The 20956-nt window shown below is 38.9% G+C and overlaps 1 protein-coding gene and 1 pseudogene across 5 annotated transcripts in view; one reads left to right on the top strand and one right to left on the bottom strand.

Moving 5' to 3' along the window:
- The window catches only part of ANKRD33B (ankyrin repeat domain 33B), a 35497-nt gene that overhangs the window by 8738 nt on the left and 5803 nt on the right, over positions 1–20956 (bottom strand). For all 4 annotated transcript variants that reach the window (XM_081920059.1, XM_081920061.1, XM_081920060.1 and 1 more), the window contains exon 2: positions 6676–6805. In XM_081920059.1, coding sequence (XP_081776185.1) covers positions 6676–6805 — 130 coding nt within the window. The remainder of the gene's footprint in view (positions 1–6675; positions 6806–20956) is intronic.
- Positions 10613–11752, top strand: LOC309373363 (kinesin-like protein KIF23 pseudogene; annotated as a pseudogene). Its single transcript has one exon. The product of its transcript is annotated as a kinesin-like protein KIF23 pseudogene (transcript).

Raw genomic sequence — 20956 nt, forward strand, 5'->3', positions numbered from 1 at the left:
AGCCTACATAGAATGCTTGAGAGTTATAAATATGATTACATTAATGGTAATTTGTGAGAGTCTATGGTAAGCAGAAATAATAGTTTAAAGATCTGTTGTTGCCTTGCCAGCCATAGGAGGGTTCAGTTTCCCAACTCTGCTGTAAAACTCTGGTCATTAAGCTTCTCCTATCCTGAACTAGCAACAGGACAGATTATGAACTAAAATGATTGAGTAAGTAAATAAATAAATAGTCACAGTATATATATTCTTAGAAATGCTTTTAGCAGACCATATCAGGCATAATCTCCAGCAGAAGGTCTGTCTGCTTTGCCAGTATCACTGAAATATGTCGAGTGGTAAAAATCTATCACAGGCTAAAATTATAGACGCTAGGGAGCTAACAGTCTGAAGACCAATTAAACCATCAAGCCCTTGTAATTGGACTGACAGAACAAGACAAACATCTAGTGCCATTATTGCTCATTCAGAACATTTTCCCCCACTTGTCATTTGTTGTATGATGGGTTGATGGTTTGTGTAATAATGTAGTCTGTCAGCCAGCTGCAACAACAACAACTTAATTACTGTAAGCGGTATAAAAAAAGTTCCCTCGTCTTATTTTGCAGTCCAGTTAAATATTCTGCAATACATGTCAGTCAGTTAAATTTATCCAAGAATGTTTATGAAGAAGTTTCATACAAGCAATTAAACAAAATCCATAGCAGAACATCTGGTACAGTTTTAATGATCAGTGGCTTCATGGCACCCAAACAATATTCTAGAAGGAGGAGAGCTGCATGTTTATCTATTTAAGCAGCTTTAATTACACTCAGGTATTTTATGGACAGCTGTGCTCTTTGGTTGCCTCTTTCCTAACTGGAGCCCTGTTTTAGAGTCCTTCTACCTAGATAGCGACAGGGTACAATAATGCAAAATTATGAAAGAAGTGAAAATGTCAGGCATTCATTTGCAGTGTCTCTACTTGCCCTGTTCTTAGGGACATTTCTGATTTGAACTTCTGATATTTTCCCGTCCTTATCATGCGCTCATGTCCTTTTGAATTGATCAGCAATGGGCTCTGTTGGAGATCCTTACTGTTGTCTGATCACCCAACCAAGAACTAACTTAGTTGGTCTTTAAGGTGCTACTGGAAGGAATTTTTTTTGTTTTGACTATGGCAGACCAACACGGCCACCTATCTGTAACTGGAACACCCAACCCCTAACACTCTTAGGCCTACATAACTTCAGAACACTCCTAGACTTTCTAGGTAATTTAAAGTACAAAAATTAAGACATAGGCATGCCCAACTCCACAAAACCCCGTAGAGCAGATTCAAACAACCACTTTGGAAACTGCTTTTCTATCATTATTAATTTATATCACTGGTGCTCTCTGAGCACCAATGAGTCACTAGAAATGGAAAAGCAACCAAAATGTTCCTGCAGAAACCAAGCACCTGATTCTTACAAATAATATCCTTTCAAAGGGCTGCATTAAGTGCAAAGTCCTACTGCAATCCATGGGAAATAACTTCATTTCTATAAAATGAATATAGATTTTCCTTTCAAGGTATCTTTTCCTTCCTATTTCTCAGGTAAAGGGCTTCTGATAATAATTGTTCACAACTGCATTAAAACTATTTCATTACTGAGGTGCCCAGTATTGCTGACATTCTGAACGTGCCCCTAACTCCTTAAGCTTCTGTTTACCTGAACTGAGACCTGTGCTAATTTCCTCATGGTAATAAAAGAAAAATCATGCCAAATAATTTGAAAAATCATGCCTCAGCAGACTCTCAGCCTTACTTTGCCACCTGCAAAATGGGTGGCAGCCCTTACAGAATTGTTAGAAATAGAATCTCTAACTAACAGAAAAGGCCTCACTATTTTTGAGTAAAACTGAGTAAAAGTTAGCAGCAGTATTTTCATAGAACATGCTTCAACATTAGAATTTGAGGGTTTACATCACCGTGCCCTCCAGATGTTTTTGGGCTCCCGGCTCCCACCAGTCCCAGCCAACATGGCCATTGGCCAGGGATTATGGAAGCCATAGTCCAACATCTGAAGGCCATTTTGGCCACCGCGATGCAATTCATACATGTGCACTAAGGACATAAGGCTCAGGCTGCGTACACACCAATCCCTTTGTAGTACCAAAGCATACTTTTTGTCACTCTGGAATTGTTCATGGTCATCCTCAGCATGCTGCTTTCAATCTTGATTGACTCTAAATCCTGCCATCCAGAAGGGTGGGTGGGTGTGGTTATCGGATAAGCATTTGAAAAACCTCCATTGATTAGATTATCAACGCCTTTTCCTCCCTGCATATGCCCTGGGTGAATGAAGAAGGGAAGGTGTGGATACACTCCCCCATTGCTAGAACCACCTTCATCTGTTTTCAAATGGACACACTGGGGAAATGCAGAATCAATCTGCACTGAACTTTTATTTTGGAATGAACCAACCCGTTTTTCAAAATGCACTTTTCAGGAGCAAAAATATGCACTAGATCTAGATTGTGTGTGGACTACAAAGAAAAAGGAAGTACTCAGACTCTCACTGATTCTAAAATAAAATGTCATTCATATGCAGTTTCAGTCCTCCAGCTCAATATTTCACTTTGGGTAGTATTGAGCTAAACAGCTGTGCTAGAAATAGGATTAGAGCTAGTGCAATGGGATTTCCCTCCTTTTCTGCACCCCTCATGCCATACCCAAAGCTGTCCCAGAGGGTTGGGGAAAGACCCAGAACAAATTAGGGGGCCCAGAGGAAGAGGTTTTTTCCTGTTACACGAGGATAAATCCTTGCACTGACAAAACAACCTGCTTAACACTACTTTGAATACAGCCCTGGTAACCTTTTTTTAAAAAAAGATTTGTTCTTTAGTCTGAATTCAGACACAAATGGTTGCACTATTCAGACTTGCAGTTTCAGGTGCAGTTGCTAATTCAAGTTAATGGCAATCAGTTAACTCCATTTAAAAACTCTTATAGAAAACATAATCTTTATATATGCTCACAGTTGAAGCAGCAGGAGAAATGCAAGATGCTAATAAGAATTTCTACTTTTACGTACTCTTTTAACATAAGCTCTCTGGGCTAGGGAAAAAGATTGCCAATACAATGCACAATTAATTCAGAATGTTAATACTCCATGAAAAAGCTTAAACTTACAACTGCTTAGTGCTCTTTCAGTTGTGGGAGCAGTTGCAGACTCCTGAAAGCTGCCAACAAATGTAGCTGTCTGGATAAAGGGCAAGAGAGATTTGAGCACAGTAACTATAGGATAGAGGCAAGGCTCTCCTATGCAACTGTAGCTGGTTAACAAAGAAAAAGTAGGAGGCCAGATCTGGACGTGGACTCAGCTGAAGTGTTCCTTTCATCAATACTGGATTCAAATGTGTTCTAGGTGCCTGTTCAGGAGCTTCTTCTTTTTTAAGTTGTAATTTAAGGTGGTAACAGTAAGCCTGAAATTATGTGTGCTAGGGATGTGTAACTGTGTGCTGTTTTCAAGAAAGTTTAACAGTGGTATTAAGACCAGAGATGCAGAATGAAGTCAACAGAAAATAGCAATGTTAGGATTCTGGTAGAGGGGGGAAGCAATTGATGTAACATGGAAATGGAATAGAAGAAATGACAGGCCACCCTCAAATTTTAAAGTGGTATGTTGAAAAAAGAATCATCTCTTAAAAATCTATAAATAAATGCAACTTTAATTAAAATGTATACATTCTTTATAAGGCTGTTTCAAATATATGTCTATTAATTAATAATAGGATTTTGGCAATTGTGAAAACATAGCTCCAATTCTGCCAGTACTAAACTCTACAGTGCAACAAGATCATGCCTGAAAAAAAGGTTTACTGTGAATGCGCCAATCTTTCTCACTTTCCCACATGGGAGAAATGAACCACAATATGAAGTCAAGGGATGTTCTTGGCTTCCTGGTCATTGCTAATTTGAACAAAACAAACTATGTCCCCAGTTAAGCTAGGGATCATAGTTTGTTTCTAGAACCAAACAACAAAGATGGTGAGAACTCTCAACTGTGGCTTACTGCAGGGATGGGAAAGCTTTTTTCAGCCAAGGGCAATCTTACCTGAATGGAAAGCTGTCAGAGGCCACATTTCTAAAGTGGGCATGGCTTCTCAAGAACCCAGTCCCAGTCCCTTCTTTGCAGACTTCCCTTCCCTTACCGAGAAACATCTGTAACACACGCACATCTCCACTTCTCTCTCTCTCCACTCTTTGCCTGTCTCTCCATTTCTTGTCTTTTACAGACGCTCTCACTGCCTTTTCTCTCAGGAGTCCCTTTCCAGATCCTCTCACCACTGATTAGCCACAACAATCACTTCACCCCAAATATTAAGCAGACAGAAATCATCCTTTTTGCTTTTGTTCTTCTGCAAACCAGAGACAGCCATGCCTGGCAAGAAGCAGCACCAACCTTCCCCAGCAGCAACCATGAAAAGGCAGGAAGTCCTAAAAAAAACAAAAAACCTTCCTCCAAGGTGACACTGACATGTCTTAGCAAGTCCATGAACATTCTCCCTCTCACCAGTCATGCTTGGAGCACGTTCAGGGACAATGGCTGTGGAGGACTCTGTGTAATATGTAGTCATTTCTGGATCCACACAGGAGTTAGGGCTGTTACCACAGGGTGGGATGGAACTCTGTCTGGTTGAGGGGATTTGATTTGTTTAGTTTTGCCCCAAATTTACTGGTGGTTAATTGAATTGGGGGCTGGCTAGCCACTTAGGAAGGATTACCACACTACCACAGTCTTTGCTTGACTCTCCGTGCTTTGGTGGGTTCCCCCCCCCCCCCAGGAACAAGCGTAGTAAATTGGGTTGGGGGCTGGCAGGTGACTCTGGAAGGCTTGGTGGACTGGATCATGCATGCAGACCTAGCCCCAGCTTACGCAGTGATATGTGATCAAGGCCAATGTCATTCAGCTTTAGAAAAGAGGAAAATAACTCCATACAATTATAGGAAACTTCTTATATATCCTGTGGTCTACTTAGCCTCATTTTCTTTAGGGAGCAGTATCAGATACTGGCAGACAGTATCAAGCCAATGTCAACACTCTGGATTAATACTGAGCTCATTATAATTAAATATAAAGGTCAGAAAAGAGCAGCCTTAAATCTAATCCGTTAACAGGACAGATATATATCCTGGGTGGACACAACCCAAAGCAGGTTATACAATATCTGAGACCACCTAACTCTTGTTAAAAAGCTGTATCAGGCATTGGTTTTCTATAAAGGCAGCTGTGAAAACACACAAATACTTTTGTAGTGAAAAATTATAGCCACACAGTGCATTTAAAATGAAACAAAACAATTATCAGATAAGGTAAGAGTTTTTCATTTCATTTTTTTAAATGAATATAGCTTAGTTAAAACACACATGTTCTGGTAATGGGATTCCAGAAAATAATTATGAATCATTATTCTGTATCAGCTCTAATATTTTTTTACAACAGCATTCAGTGATTCCCAAGAAGGAAGTAACTGCCATGCTTGCATTTCACCAAATATTTATTAAATTCAACATGACACATTTTTCATTACACTGTCTATAGGTTGTCAATAATTAGAATCTGTTGTCATTAATTTAATAATTTTAGCACAAACTATATTTAGTTTATAATTCTAAGCAACTCTTAAATAATGTAACTAAAATGAATTTTCCCAGAATTTATCATTTCAAAGCTTCATACTTCATTCTTTTGCCAATTCTGTATTGCACAGTATGATGAATTGAACATGATTACATTCCTGGTTTTTATTGCAAAATAATATTTTAAAGCATCTGTGCTCAACCTAATATTTGTTGCACTCTTTCACTGAATTGAATAGGAAAGCTTTTGTATGCAGGACATAACATGATCTTGGGGGGCTGAAGAAAGAGAGGGTTCAGAGCAGGGAAGCTGTGCTAGGCACCCTTTTGTGCTCATCAAACGTTTTCACTGATAGGCTTATCTGCAGCCCAAGTGTTGCTATGCTCTCATTACTTCTTTTTCTAAGGCTGCAGCAGCACAGTTGCCTTAGACTCTTCTGTGTATTTGTCTGAATGCCAATTTTAAATTCTTTTTTTGTCAGCACAGCAATGGAAAAAGTATGTTCAGGGTTCAGAGAACTGCTTGGGGTTAGAAAAGAAAAATAGAAAACCAAGAAAAGAGAAATAGAAAACAAAGTTGAATACCCTTCTTTAATGGAATAACTTCCTTAACAACAGTATTAGGAGGATGGATACACTGCAACACTTTGTTGTAGCTCCCATTTGTAATATTATTACTACTTGGCAGGAATAAAAGTGGACACTTTTTTTCACTAATATGGTAGCTTTGATGGTATACAGTAATAGAAGTAATAGAGAGTACATCATCTTCTCCCCATGAAAAGTTTTAATCACTTCCAGAAGATTTAATCTAGTAAGCAGAGCCTGGTGTGCATTAAATTAATAATAGTGTCACTAATTATAGTGCTGGGCTGCATTAAAAGGGACAAGCTTCTCTGAAATGTACGGAAGAGGACAGAGCAGCAATACTTGCTGGGCTAGCCTAAAGACTCACGTTGGGGGGGGGGAACCTGGCATTTGTTTGCTCAATGCAATCACAATAAATAAGCATTTACAATCATGAACTGTTGGACACAAAAAATGAAATGAGGACCAAACCTCCTTACCTGCCTGGGCCGCTGTAATTAGAGCCGTGTTTCCTTCATTGTCCTGCCAGTTTACATCAATGTGAGGGCATTGTGCTAAGGCTATTACAATATCCACAAACCCTTGGTAACAGGCAACAATAAGGCCAGTCTATAAATAAAAAATAAGGTGGTAGTTAAAGGGAAGCAAGCTCAAGCACTTTGAACTCCAAATCTTATTTCACATTTTATTATTTTACATGAGGGCATTAATGTAAACTAAACACTTAGCAGTGGAACCAAGTGAACAAATCAGAATGCATTATTATTATTTCTAATCTACTTCTAACATTTAAAATGTAGATTTCCTGCTCCATGGAAGCAGCTAACAAATATATAAGTGCGTAAGATTAAATTAATAAAAAAACTGTGGAAACTATTCAATAAAACAATGCAACAAAATGTGCAGAAAACAAAGCACCCAGTCAAGGACAGGATAAAGCAGTACGAGGAGGCAGATCTATAAGTGTCTAGCTCATGAAAGTGTAACTGGTCCCATGTGTCCGTCCCCCCACCCCCCGCCACAGCCTCTCTACACTTTTTCTGAATAATTCTGTGTTTGGGCTTCCTAAGGAAGAGAGAAAGTCACATAACTAAAGAGCTTCTACATTTAGATAGTCACAAAGTCAGGGCTGCAATAGAAATGTGGGAAGGAGAGACTGCAATTCCGCCAAAGCTGGTTGAACTATGTGTTTGATTCTGGGGGTAGTTTGCAGCATTTCCTCATGACTAGACAATTTTTGCTAATTTCTTGAGAGCTAGTGATTATTATGACAATGATTATATAGTACTAGCACTACATGTCCTATATTTTGATAATAGTCCTCAGAAGAGCCCTATAAAAATAGGTGTAGCCTCAGAGAGCTGAGGCTAAAATACAGAGGCTACTTGTGAACTCATAAAGGTAAAGGGACCCCTGACCATTAGGTCCAGTCACAGATGACTCTGGGGTTGTGGCACTCATCTCGCTTTACTGGCCAAGGGAGCCAGTGTACAGCTTCCGGGTCATGTGGCCAGCATGACTAAGCCGCTTCTGGCGAACCAGAGCAGTGCACGGAAACGCCGTTTACCTTCCCACCAGAGTTTACCTATTTATCTACTTGTACTGGTGTGCTTTCAGACTGCTAGGTTGGCAGGAGCAGGGACTGAGCAACAGGAGCTCACCCTGTCGCGGGGATTCGAAACGCCGACCTTCTGATCAGCAAGCCCAAGAGGCTCAGTGGTTTAACCCACAGTGCCGCCCGCGTCCCACTGTGAACTCATAGCCCTAAGCAAATTGCTAAATGAGATGAAGGGCACAATCATGGGGAAATTCTCTTGCGCAAACACTTCTAAAATAAATGGGAGCTGCACAAAATACCATTCCCCATAGATTATGCCTGAAATGTGGAGCAGTAATATCTTGCTGTGATGCTGTTACCTCCTAAATAATTATCTTCCTTCCCTCAGATGCATTTAGAAGAAGGTATTGGATAATCCACTGCTCTGTTCCACTTATCTCATGTAAGCAAAGGCAGGAGACAGAAATAGGTCCCAGAAGGGAAGAGCTGTAGTATAATGGAAGTTCTGTAACATTTTAGTTTCATCCCTGAAACGGTTCTACCCAACTACTTCTACTTGCACTAAGCACTAAGAATATATTTGCTGATTACTGTAACTCTCAGGAATGCAACTATATACATTTAATTGATAGGGGACATTTAATCCACCGTGCACATTAGGTACTATTTATGACAGTAATTTATGGTAGCTTAGCTAAGCACTATGGTTTCTCTTTGCTGAGAAATTAATATGAACGTAAGAATAGCCCTGCTGGATTAGGTCAGTGGGCAATATAGTCCCGCATCCTAGTCTCACAGTGGGCAACCTGAAAGCAGGACCTGAGCATAAGAGCACTCTCCCCTCTTGTGCTTTCCAGCTACAAGTATTTCCAAGTATATTGCCTGTGGCTGTCATGCAAAGTATCGCCATCGTGGACTATTTGCCTGTGAATGTGTAACTGTCATGCAGTGCACACCCAATGCTCTCCCTACATATGCTATGTGTGCATGATTCTCAATGCAGAGATAGAATCCATGTTTGGAAGCCTGTTTCTGGATACAGAATCCTCACTTCCAAATTTACATTTTTAAAAAGATATTTCAAAGAAGCAGAGCAGATTTGAAGGAAGTGCAGGGGCACATGGGAGGAAAGCCCCATTGCACTAGCAGAAGCCTTTGTGCTGGTTTCTGCTAGCACAATAGGTTAACTGAATCCAGGTCACTGTCCTTACATTTGAGCTGTATTGGAACAATAAATTAACATGGGGTACATCCTTAGTTTAATTTACTAAATAAACGTGGTAAATTAGATCATTCCCTAGGACATCACACAATTTTCCACTGCAAACAAAACAAAACAAAATCTGATACAAATTTCCATAGGTAAATCAGTCTAATATGCAGTTTCCCCCTGAGAAAATGTTTCAGTTAATTTTTTTCTAGAAAATCCACATCACTAAAGAGCAGCCGGGTCACTAAATATTATATCACACAATTTAGCTTTTTTAAGGCTTTGTATTTGCTTCTAAAATCCATTAAAGTGGGGTACTGTTTAGAGGGTTTGGTTGGGAGGAGGGCATTGTTGCTGTTATTTAAATTATTCTTTGTATCTTTATTTTAGATCTTATCATGAATGTGGAAATCATGTTGATGTTTTATTTATTTTTATGATGACTTTTGTTATGTTTGTAATTATGTAATTTTGTTCATGTTGTAAACCGCCTTGTGCATGGTTTTAACTATGGAAAGGGCAGCATACAAATAAAATTATAAATAGTGCAAAAAAAAAAGGCAAATAGCCTACAGCTGCAAGTGACGTTTCCATGACAGCATTTCCTACTGGCCTTGAATCTGCTGAGATTGGTTAAAGGAGTATAAGCCACCTAGTTGCACCTGGCCAAAAAACATTCCACTTCACCTTCAACAGACGCTTTCTGTTAAGATAGGCATTTTTAACATACCTGTGAGAAGCAAAAGTGAACATGTCCTTGCACATAAATTTTGTTGTATGTGATGTCACTTTCCCTAAGAAACGCAATTTATTTTTGTAGCCCAAGAGTTTCTGCCAAACTGTATATTCTCATACAAATTTTGGAAGGAATTCTTTAAACTTATGCTAATGCTAAACCTAATCACCATATCAGCCATCTTAGCAGATAATGCCATTTCCTGTCATCTGCATGTAGAAGCAACCACTACTCTATTCCTCCAAAATCTATTTTTAGCAAAGATTTAGATTACAGAGGATTAAGTATGAGATTTTCACAGACAGAACACAGTCCAAAATCAAGCTTTAGTTACACCTGTGCAGACCCACTGATTGAGGGAGGGGAGGTGTTACCAGCACACATGAGGGTAAAATTAAAAAACAAACAAACACAGTAGCCTGGTTTGGATGATTGTTTGAAGTTTCATAAATCTGAATATGATCTTGTTTCATTTTCCTGGTTTGTTAAAATGTTCCTGGTTCCAGTTAAAATGTAATGAGGAACTTGGGCTCAATACAGGCCAGGATCTTCATGCTAAAGCCAGCTCACAACTCAAGGTGGGAATATCGTTTCCTGCACTTCTTTCAGTTTGACAGTATAAGCATCTTGACTCAGGCTGCTATATTGTTGTGCATCAACTACTTTAAAAACAACTCCTCTTGAATCACACACATGATCTGAAAGATTTATACAATCTCAGGAAAACCAGAGAAGGGAGGGAACGTTCAAACCGAACCTTCATCAAGAGGACAGCGAGAGGGAGAAAAGGAAGGATGAGTGGGGCGGCCTCGGTGGGATGAAGGCGGCTGCGAAAACCAAAACCTAAAGGAAGCCTGGGCAGAAAAATGGATGCAGGAAAAGTTTGAAGGACCCTTTGGGGTATATTGCAGGCTGCGCCCAGTCAGTGTGCCAGACCAAGAATGCTGCATAAAAGTGATCAATACTACAACAGTCAAGGTTCACCCACCAGATGGATACCGAATTTTCCGCAATGGGGAGCATGTATAAGGAGGTTCAATATTCGTTCAAAGAGGTTTTTAATGTTGGCGGGGCTCAGAGACATGTGTTTGACGTTGCTAAACCTCTAGTGGATGATCTGATTCATGGGGGAAATGGTCTCCCTTTTACATACGGTGTCACTGGGAGTGGGAAAACTCACACCATGACTGGTTCTCCTGGTGGCAGTGGCCTGCTTCCTTGCTGCTTAGACATGATCTTCAACAGCATAGGATCTCTGCAGGCCAAACAATATGTGTACAAGCTGGATGATAAGAATGGGCTTGAGGTGCAGTGTGATGTTGATGCTTTACTTGAACGTCAGAAACTAGAAGCTTTTCAGACTCCAAAAACTCCATCTAGCAACAGGTGGCAAATTGACCCTGAAATAACTGATATGATCAATGTCCAAGTCAACTGCAAAGTAGAAGAAGTTGATGAAGATAATGTTTACAGTGTGTTTGTTTCCAACATTGAGATCTATAACAACTACATCTATGACCTTTTGGATGAAGGCCCCTTCAACCCCATCAAACCAAAACTTCCCCAGTCCAAAAATTTCCACAAGGATCAGAAGCACAACATGTACATTGCAGGATGCACGGAGGTGGGAGTCAAATCCACGGAGGAAGCTTTTAAAGTCTTCTGGAGAGGCCAAAAGAAGAGGCACATTGCAAACACTCAACTCAATCATGAATCCAGCTGTTCCCATAGTGTGTTCCTGATCAAACTGGCCCGCAGGGGCCACTTGATGCTAGTGGGGATAATGTTCTACAGGACAGAGAGCTGATAACCTTGAGCCAGTTATATTTGGTTAACAGGGCAGGGAGTGGGAAAACAAACAGAACCAAAGCGGAAGGGAACAGACTACGGGAAGCACGGAATATTAATCAGTCCCTAATGATGCTGAGAACCTGTGTTGAAGCTCTGTGAGAGAATCAAACTTAAGGGACCAATAAGATGGTCCCTTACAGAGACTCTAAACTAACCCATCTCTTCAAGAACTACTTTGATGGAGAAGGCAAAGTATGCATGAGAGTCCTCTTTAATCCTTTTAAAATCAGTTTTCAGAGTTAATTTGAATGCACTCACTTTGTTTCATGTATTATCCAGAAAACACTTTAATGCTTTTATGAAAGTCATCAGTGTTTCTAATATGAACACGAAAAGGAATAATATTTTTTCTAGTATGGGCTGCCTAAATTAAGACTTTATTTCATCCACTTTGTAGCTAATCAGCAAAACTGATCATGCCAGCAAGATTACAGTTCATCAAAAGACATTGATTTATGTTAATTTATAAATAAAATTGAATTCCAGTATTCAAAATCAGGTATTAATGTGTAACATTTTTAAATTTACTTAGGGTGGGGCTTACTTCTAAGAACACATATACAAGCGTCTCCTCACTTACACAGGGGTTACAATCCACTGCCCTAAAATCAATGGAGATATGATTTTGCATGTTTATTTGATTTATATTTAGTAAACAAAGCTTAAAAGATATATACAAGTATGCACCTCACCCAGCAGATGGTTGCCACTTTTTTGATGGGGAATAGATCCAAGAGCTCCCCCAGCCTACAGCAGTTGGTGGGAATTGCCAAAGCTGATAACACTGGAGAAGCTAGTGTACAGAAGTATTTATTAAACCCAGTGTTGTGTATAAGAATTGCTGCAATTAATTTTGTACAGTTTAAACTGAGAATTTTTGTCCCCTTTTTTCAATTTAAGTTCATCACTGACCCTGAATTATTGCCTGTGGTCTATTTATTTGCCAGTGGTACAGAAACAAATTATAATTTCTTCACAAATCTCTATATTTAGTTATATTTATATAAACATTCTTTTTGAAAACACCATACTTATCCTATCCTTTTTGGCATAATGGTAGTATTGTCATCTCAATAGCAGTCAAAATAAAACAATCCAAAATACAATATAAAACTGTTAAGGGTTACAGAAAAAATGTAAATATTGAAATGTTTTTGCATCTCTTAACACTGCTTTTTCAAATCATAAAACACACATGCAACATCACAATTTTGCTATAAAACTGCATTCTTAGTTTCAGATCTTGGTAATCTGCTGTATGTATTTCTTAAAGAGGTACGAATTTCCGAATCACTATATTATCTTACATTGTTCTGATTATTATCCTGTGAATGATATTACTAATGGACAGAGCTCCTACTTTAAGATATGGTTTAAGCAAAATTTACTGAAATGTTTATTTAAAATACTGCCAATCACTGAATAGGCAAGGCCAGAATTGTGGCTCGGTAATGGAACAACATGCATAAATGTGCAAAAGGTTCTCTATCTCTGTGAGCTCTCCATTCAATTTAAGGAATGTGGCTATTCTGAATGTTACATGAACTTTGAATCTTTTACATCAGTGTTTCCCAAACTTGGGTCTCCAGCTGTTTTCAGACTACAATTCCCATCATCCCTAACCACTGGTCTTGCTATCTAGGGATGGTGGGAGTTATAATCGAAAATCAGCAGGAGACCCAAGTTTAAGAAACACTATATTAGATGAAGAGCTGGATAATAAGTTTAGAGATGTGTAGTATAGCCCTACTCTGATTTACTACTTCATTTTGCAGATAGGGGTGGGAATCTGTATTTGAATGCTCTCCCACATTAAAATATTATCAGCTAATAGCTAGTTTCTTAGGGAGATGGTTCTAGCTTAGCCTTCCCTATTAGCTTTACTGAGGGAGGTGGGCAACATTTGCACCTAAAACACTCTTTCTAAGTAGCATAATCACCCTTCCCGAGGGCAACACTGTATCATATTTTTGAACAGGTCATTTGACTCTATGCAAGCTTAAAACAGTAGACCATAGAGCAGAGCTTTCCAAACTTTTCATGTTGGTGGCACACTTTTTAGACATGCATCATTTCATGACACAGTAATCCAATTTTACTAACAAACCAGAGGTTAAACTAACCCCTTTCCAGCCCCAGGAGGACCGTGGGGAGCATTCACACAACACACATACACACTGCGACCTACACACTAACGTGTCATGACACACAGTTTGGAAAACTCTGAGTGTAGAAAGCTGCAGGTGGAGAATGTCTGTGTGAGAACAGCAGCACCTACCAGACATCTACTAAACAACTCAACTAATTATTACAACTCATTGAGAGAAACCCAGAGCAGTAAAACTTATGACCAGAGGAAAAGAAAAAGGCCCTGTAAGTCTCTTTGGGCTTGTGGGACCCATTGCACCACCTATTTTTCCCACGCAAAGGAGGTTACTTTAATTCTTGGATGGCCAATTCTGGAATAGTCGCTTAGAGAGCTGAAAGGAATCCAGTTTAACCTTCTTGCAGAAAAAAATTCAGCAAGCCTACAAGAGATATCCCTGTAAGAGCCTGAAATGATAAGCAACTCCATCCAGGGATAACTGTTCACTCTCATAAGAGTAACAAGAAGGGTACACTGGCAGTGTCTAAATAAATGAGGTTCTGGTGGAAGAGTTCCTTTGGACTCTTGTACACAGGGATGGATGAATCTGTTCATATTGGTTTTCTTAAAAAAACCAAAAAACAATTTTCTTCCTCTTGGGTATTTGTCCACTGTGTACATGGGCAGTGAGAATAGTAAAAATAAGTCATTAATGGTTTTTTAATCGCATGATTTTTAACTCCCATATCAGTATCTTTTCAATGATACATCTGAGATACATCTGTGTCAGATGTACACAAAAATATGTTTACTGAACTGTCGGGAGCTACTGTAAGGAAAAGCAGTCCACTGGACTTTGGGAATGATATTTTAAACATAAAACAGGACTGTTCCTTATGGTGCAAAATATATTGCCCAAGACTTAAATAATAATTTTAGCAGGTGATCCCAACGCTCACATATATGGATATGTTAATTCTGAATGTTATGACTAACTCAACAGTAACAGGCAAAGGTTCTCCTAAGGCTAAAGTATTATTAAGGTGAAAACCACAGGCTCTGTTGCTACAGCATCTACCTCAACCATTTCCACACCCCCACAGCTTCTGCCACTGGATCTCCCTTTGCATAGTCACTACCCATAGCTCCTTTCCTCTGCTCATAGCCGTCCCAGTCCTCCATCACAGTTCTCCCTCCCTTAGCAATCCCTAGGTAGTGAATGTGCTGCTGCAGTTTCTCATTACTGTACTGCCAAGCCTTCAATTCCCACAGACAGTGATTCTGCCAATTATTCATCTCGTGTTTTCTTGATTCCAGCATTTAGCGGGGGAAGCAGCAAAGCAAAGACTGTTTTGACATGACATTTTTTGCCTGGAAACTGCCATACTTTGGCTACTCCTACTCTAAGAAGGAAAATGCTAGAATTTTGCACAGAAAGACACATTGAAACCTATGTACATAGTGGACATAATACCCTGTGCTTGTTTTATTTATCCAAGTAATATCATGGGGACCCAACACTGACTACTCTTGCTATAACAGCATGACCGACACAATTACCAAAAGTGGAAATGTTTACAAATTCTTTTATTTTTCTCTTAAGTACAATGATGCTACTTTGAACTAAGCATAGGATGCTGCTTCATTTCCAGTGGCAAAAAACACTGATAGCACTGATAGCAGATGTAGAGGACCAGGCTATTAAGTACTAAACTATGCATTTTATATTGCTGAGGATTCTGTCAGGATTTATTTTCATATATTTCTTTTAAACACTATTTTATTTTACTCTTTTAAACACTAATTTCAGTGTCTTCCAGCAACTACTTAAAAAAATGATGTGCAACCTAATTGCTTCACAAGGTGTTTATTGCAATCCTACAGCAAGCCAAAATTTTAGAAGCCGAATTCTGCAGTACAAATGCAGTCAGAACTCCTACTTATTTAAATACAATTTTACTCACATAAATCCTGCATCCCTAAAGACACCTATCATCATACACGGCTTTCAGCTTTTCATTCACATGGAGACCTCAGAGACTTCAGTCATGGGTATAATTAAATAGGAGGCATTGTATGGTACATAAACAAAAAATCTAGCATGCCACAATGAAGGTTCATCTGCAGCACATAATATGATTGAATACATTTTGGCTCTTCCCCACAAAGTGCATCTGAACTTCAAAGAACTTAGAAATGGGGGGAATTTGCAAAGAAAACAGAATAAGTCTGATTTTCACAGAGTAGTTTTGAATTGTTTCCCATGAGAAAAAACAAAATAACTTGAAAAAATGAATCTTTCCACATTGTGGTTTTAACAATCGATATAATTACTAATTTGCACCCAGATGTGACAACATAAAATGTGCAGCTCTAATCTCCATATGGTTCTTAATTATTCTTTATTATGACGTGGAGTAAACGTTGCAAAAATCTCTTAAATGTTTGGTCTTTAAAAGAAAATGCCAATTTAATGCAAAATCTACATTAACAGTGTGTCACATATTGAATATTGTTACTGTACACTGTTGTTTCCATTATATTCTACAAAAATAGGTCAGCTATGACAGTGAGAACAAGAGCTAGCTATTTTTTAAACAATGTGTTCTGCTGGAGCAAGTTAATGCCAGTCAAAAAAAGTGTGACATGTGAAACAAGACAGCAAAATTTCCCAAGGGTAATGCAGATAAAAAGCTCTAGGTGAAGTGGAGAGAACCTCAGAATAAACTATTATGAGTCTAGATAATCCAACTATAGAATATAATTATCACTTCTTGCTTGGGAGACAACACAATTGGGAAAAACTAGTCTAATTCCTGTCCACATTTGGGTACTTTATGACATATCTCTACTCCTGGGATGGTATAAAATATTGATTATGTAAAATTTTAGACTAGAGGGGGAAAACACATATTGATGTTTTATCAATGAATTATCAACACTTGATGATTACCACTGTGCAGTGTGTCCTGCCACCATCTGAAAGGTCCTTGGGGTAATGGGAAAATTCTCTCTGTGGTATTTGATCTCTGAGAGCTATTTCAGATTTCATTCATTTAAATTTGCATTTATTGGGAGATGAATATCCTTGTGTAAATGCATTCTTTTTCTAAGCAAAATTGGTTGTTTGTTTAATCATCTAAACCTTTGCATATACTGTAAGTATTCATGCAGTTCAGAACTTGGCCTGGCAAATTGAGGTATTATCCCCCAAACTGGAGAATAGCTTGTTTTTTTCACAAGCCCAGTTCCAAAATTTGGACCAACAGAGCTTGGTAGGGACTTTAATACCCCATTAATCCCCCAATCCCCTGTGAGCCCCCTGAACTCTGTTCCAGCATTACTTCTCTTCTCAGCAACAGTAAGGAGGTATCACTGTGGACCTATCATCTTATCTGGTGCCTATGTAACTGCAACAGCAGTCAGTATCCCAGTAAACATAGATTTAAAGGGTGTTTCTGTAACATGGACAATGGAGTTCCCTGGAAATTACCTGATACACACTTTCTGCAGAGTTCAAGGTCCAAGGAAAGGAGGGAGGCTCCACAGAATGGCTTCTTCACCATAATTGGGCTAGTGGGAAGTTAAGGTGTGGCAGGGCAGGATCTCTCAGGATACCTAGGGTTTAATAAAGTGAGGCTCTCACTGATTGCATCACAGAAACATGATGGGATCTGAATTTCAGAATTGGGCTCAGGGAAGAAGAAGCTAATTTCCATTTTGGGAGTAATAGTTTGCTTTGCTGAACCCAATGAGAGAAATGAAGCCAAGGGGAGTTTAATCACTACTAGTATTGGGCATACTAGATGATGGGGTTGTAAAATCTGAGGTCTAGATAAGAGAAGGCTTTGAAGATGCTGAAAATTCCCAGTCTTTGGTGACATGTTTTCAGGTACATATTTTGCTAGGGAGATTGCTAGGTGGTTGCTTCCCCAAAATTTCTAAGTGGGATAGAAAGGCATATTTTCCCTACCTACTTAATTTGCTATTTTTGAATTGTAGAGTGACAGAGAAAGGGAGGGAGTGCTGCCTTGGGTTTTTGTCAGCTAAATAAACATTTGGGGGGTATTGGCTGACTCTCTGGAGATCTGATATAGGGCAACAGATTTTGGTGCTGTAATGTTTCAGCTATTTGTCTCCAGCTGTGTTCAACTTATATTTTTGCAAATAAATTCAAATATCATTATAGGCCAAAAGGCTCAAATGACTACTATACAAAGGAAAACAAGCCTAGGTAACTGCCATATCCAAGAAACCTCTCTCACTGCTAAGAGAAGTAGGGTAAGTATAACAGTAGGCTAAGTAATGTACATCACTATGTGAATTTGCCCTCTAGGGGGTATTTTTATGAGGCACTTCAATCCTTGGTCTACTATGATACTGAATACTTCTTCATTATTATTGGACTTTGCCCACATGAATTAAAAAAAAAAATCCCAAAAGGGGCATGTTGGTCAATTTAACTAAATCCTTAAGAAAACCGTCTCTATTTACCCTCTATTCGGAATGTATGGGGTTTGTTTTTTAGTATGAGTGCTATAATCAATTTACCAGCAATTAAATGTATTTTAATATTCTTTTGGAAGCCACCCAGAGTGGCTGGGGAAAAGGAGGATAAGAAAGGGAAGCCCAGCCATTAATATTAAATTATTATTATTATTATTATTATTATTATTATTATTATTATTATTATTATTACTTATTTTAGATCATGTTTTAGTAGTCGACGACAATTTCCCCAAGTATAGAATTGCAGATGAGACATAGTCTTGATTATATAATTCAATGTGGAGTACCTTAAACAGTACAGATGGAACATACAAAAAAAAAGAGATCAGTGTTGCATGCAACAGAGCTTTTCTGTTTATTCTAGGGTCTTTATTTTTGAAGCTCTCCAAAAGATTTAATTCCTTTTGAAAATCCTACCCTGTTTCATCAATAGTTTTGTTCAATAGCTGGAATGAACTCTCATTTCTACGACAAGCTTGTTGTTTAATGTGTGCTTATAATGGGTTGCAATAGGTTCTTGTTTGCTTGGTTAGTGAGCAAAATAATGTATACCTATGAGATTCTGATATTTCTGTGCTCCTCTCTAGTGTATTGCTTCATAGGCTTATGTTTAGCACCCGGCTGCTGAAGCAACTTCACAATTCAGCATTCATGTGTTTTTTTTAAAAGCCTAGCAAGAACTCTGTGTGTTTTAATACAGAACATACAGCATCACCATTCAAAAAGTGAATTATTCCCATTTACTATGGGAAAAATTAAAGGCTCAAATGAATGACCCCAGTATCGGGGGGAAACTATAAACAAGTACTGAGTATAAAAGCAAAACTATATTTCAGCACTAATTTTCTCGTGTATTAAAAATGTTGATGCAATATTAGAGTTTTTAAATTTAAATTATTTATGAATTATTAAATTTACCCAGTCATCTTACTAGCCTTCTGACATTGTTATTTTAGATTAGCAATAGAATATACACGTAAGTATATGCTTACCTCTATGCATGAACTTGCATCTGTACCCACAAAATGCATGAATGCACATATATGTCACATCCCATTCTAGTGTAAGCAATTTTGGGTGCAACTAATTTCAATGATAAGACAGTTAAGCGCACAGTTGATTCTCACAAATAAATCAATGGCACAGAAATCTCTGGCTGGACTGTACCCATAATATTTAGGTACTTCTATATTTTCAAGATTTTTATACTGCCTTTTCCAAAACTGAAATATACTCAGAGTCGCAAAGTGATTTCATGCTCTTTATTCAGCTCATAGTGGTGAGGAGGGATGAATGAAAGTCCCCTCAAAGTATCTGCTTTATATACATTATTTACACAATGGGCTGCACATGATTGGCTAATTCCGGAATTCTACTGTAAGCCAATCAGGTTGTGGATTCACTTCTATCTGGAGCATGATTGGGTGGTTCCTGCCAACCAATCATACTGCTGCATTGTTCTAGGACCAATCAGACTGCTGCATTCTGAATCCTATTGTTCTAGGACCAATCAGACTGCTGCCTTTTGGAGCCTATTGTTCTAGGACCAATCAGGCTGCTGCAGTTTGGATCCTATTCAACTCAGTACATAACAAAAACAGAGTAGTTTACAGCATTTGAAACAAAACAATAAAACGTCCATGTTCATGATATACATATGTCATAGTTCTGTGTCTCTCAAAAGGGCCTTGGGTGACTTTGAGGTGGGCCTCTTTATCACAGTCTGCCCATGGCCTCCTTGCCCGCCTTCCCCGCTCCCTAGTCTTGCCAGTCTTTTGGCTGGACCAGTGCCAGCACTGGTGACTCCTTGACCACTGAGTAAAGGTGGCCAAGAAACAGAGTTGTTCTGGGGAAAAGAAGGTCGTCTTCTTCTGAGAGGAAAGGGCCAGAGGAGGTGAAAAAATGAGATAAAAGGTTAATATAATCATCTTTATCAAACAGAGAATGGAAACGGAGGGTAAGAAAGGAAAGCTGTTATAGAAGGAAGATGTGAATTTAAAGTACCAGGGAGGAAGGCTGAAAGAAACTGGCTAGTTGTGGGGAGAATGGAATAAAGTACAACCTGAGTGTGAAAGGAGAATGGGAGAATATATTATAGGAGATGGGTAAAAATGGTTGAGGGACATATGAGTGTGGGAAGGGAAAAATATAAAATAATTTTTTTTTCCTTAGAGCTTCTAGTAAATTCTGCCAGGCTGAGTCACAATATCTCCACAGCAAATGTCTGCATTTAAGTTGTGGAAGTCTGAGCTATGGTACTCCTTGCCACTAGGAAAATGCTGTAGCAAAGGATTTAGCAATTTCTAAAGACGAATTAGATATCAGTAGAAAATTATGTCCTTAAATGCAAGCTGAGTATGTCAAACTCTGCTTCATCTTGGGACTGACTGTCCCTGCACCATCCTTTTGTGACTGGTGGGCCTCAGTAATTTTTAGCTGTCTCAGTTGGGCTCTGGGGACAAAAAGTTTGAAAAGTCCTGCAATAGTTCATATATAAAAATGTGTACTCATAACTGTAACAAAACCTGCAGTCCTATTTTTCCAATGATGTGTGTTGCTATCACTTACCAAGAGAGAGAGGAGCAAGGTAGCAGGAGCTTGGCACGAGTGCAGTGCAGGAATATTGGATTAGATCTGCCCTTGGCCCCAGAACCCATCAAACCACTGCCTTGCCTCTCCCTCTCTTAATATGAGGCATAGATATGTGGGATTGGGAAGGCGGAAGAGCAGTGCAGCTCCACTGGCTGCTACTACAAGAATACATATTATAGGAACACTTAGAAAGTGCTGCCAGGAGTCTCTGATAGGAC

Source organism: Podarcis melisellensis (genome assembly GCF_964234715.1).
Source record: "Podarcis melisellensis genome assembly, chromosome: 7".
Classification (NCBI taxonomy): Eukaryota; Metazoa; Chordata; class Lepidosauria; order Squamata; family Lacertidae; genus Podarcis; species Podarcis melisellensis.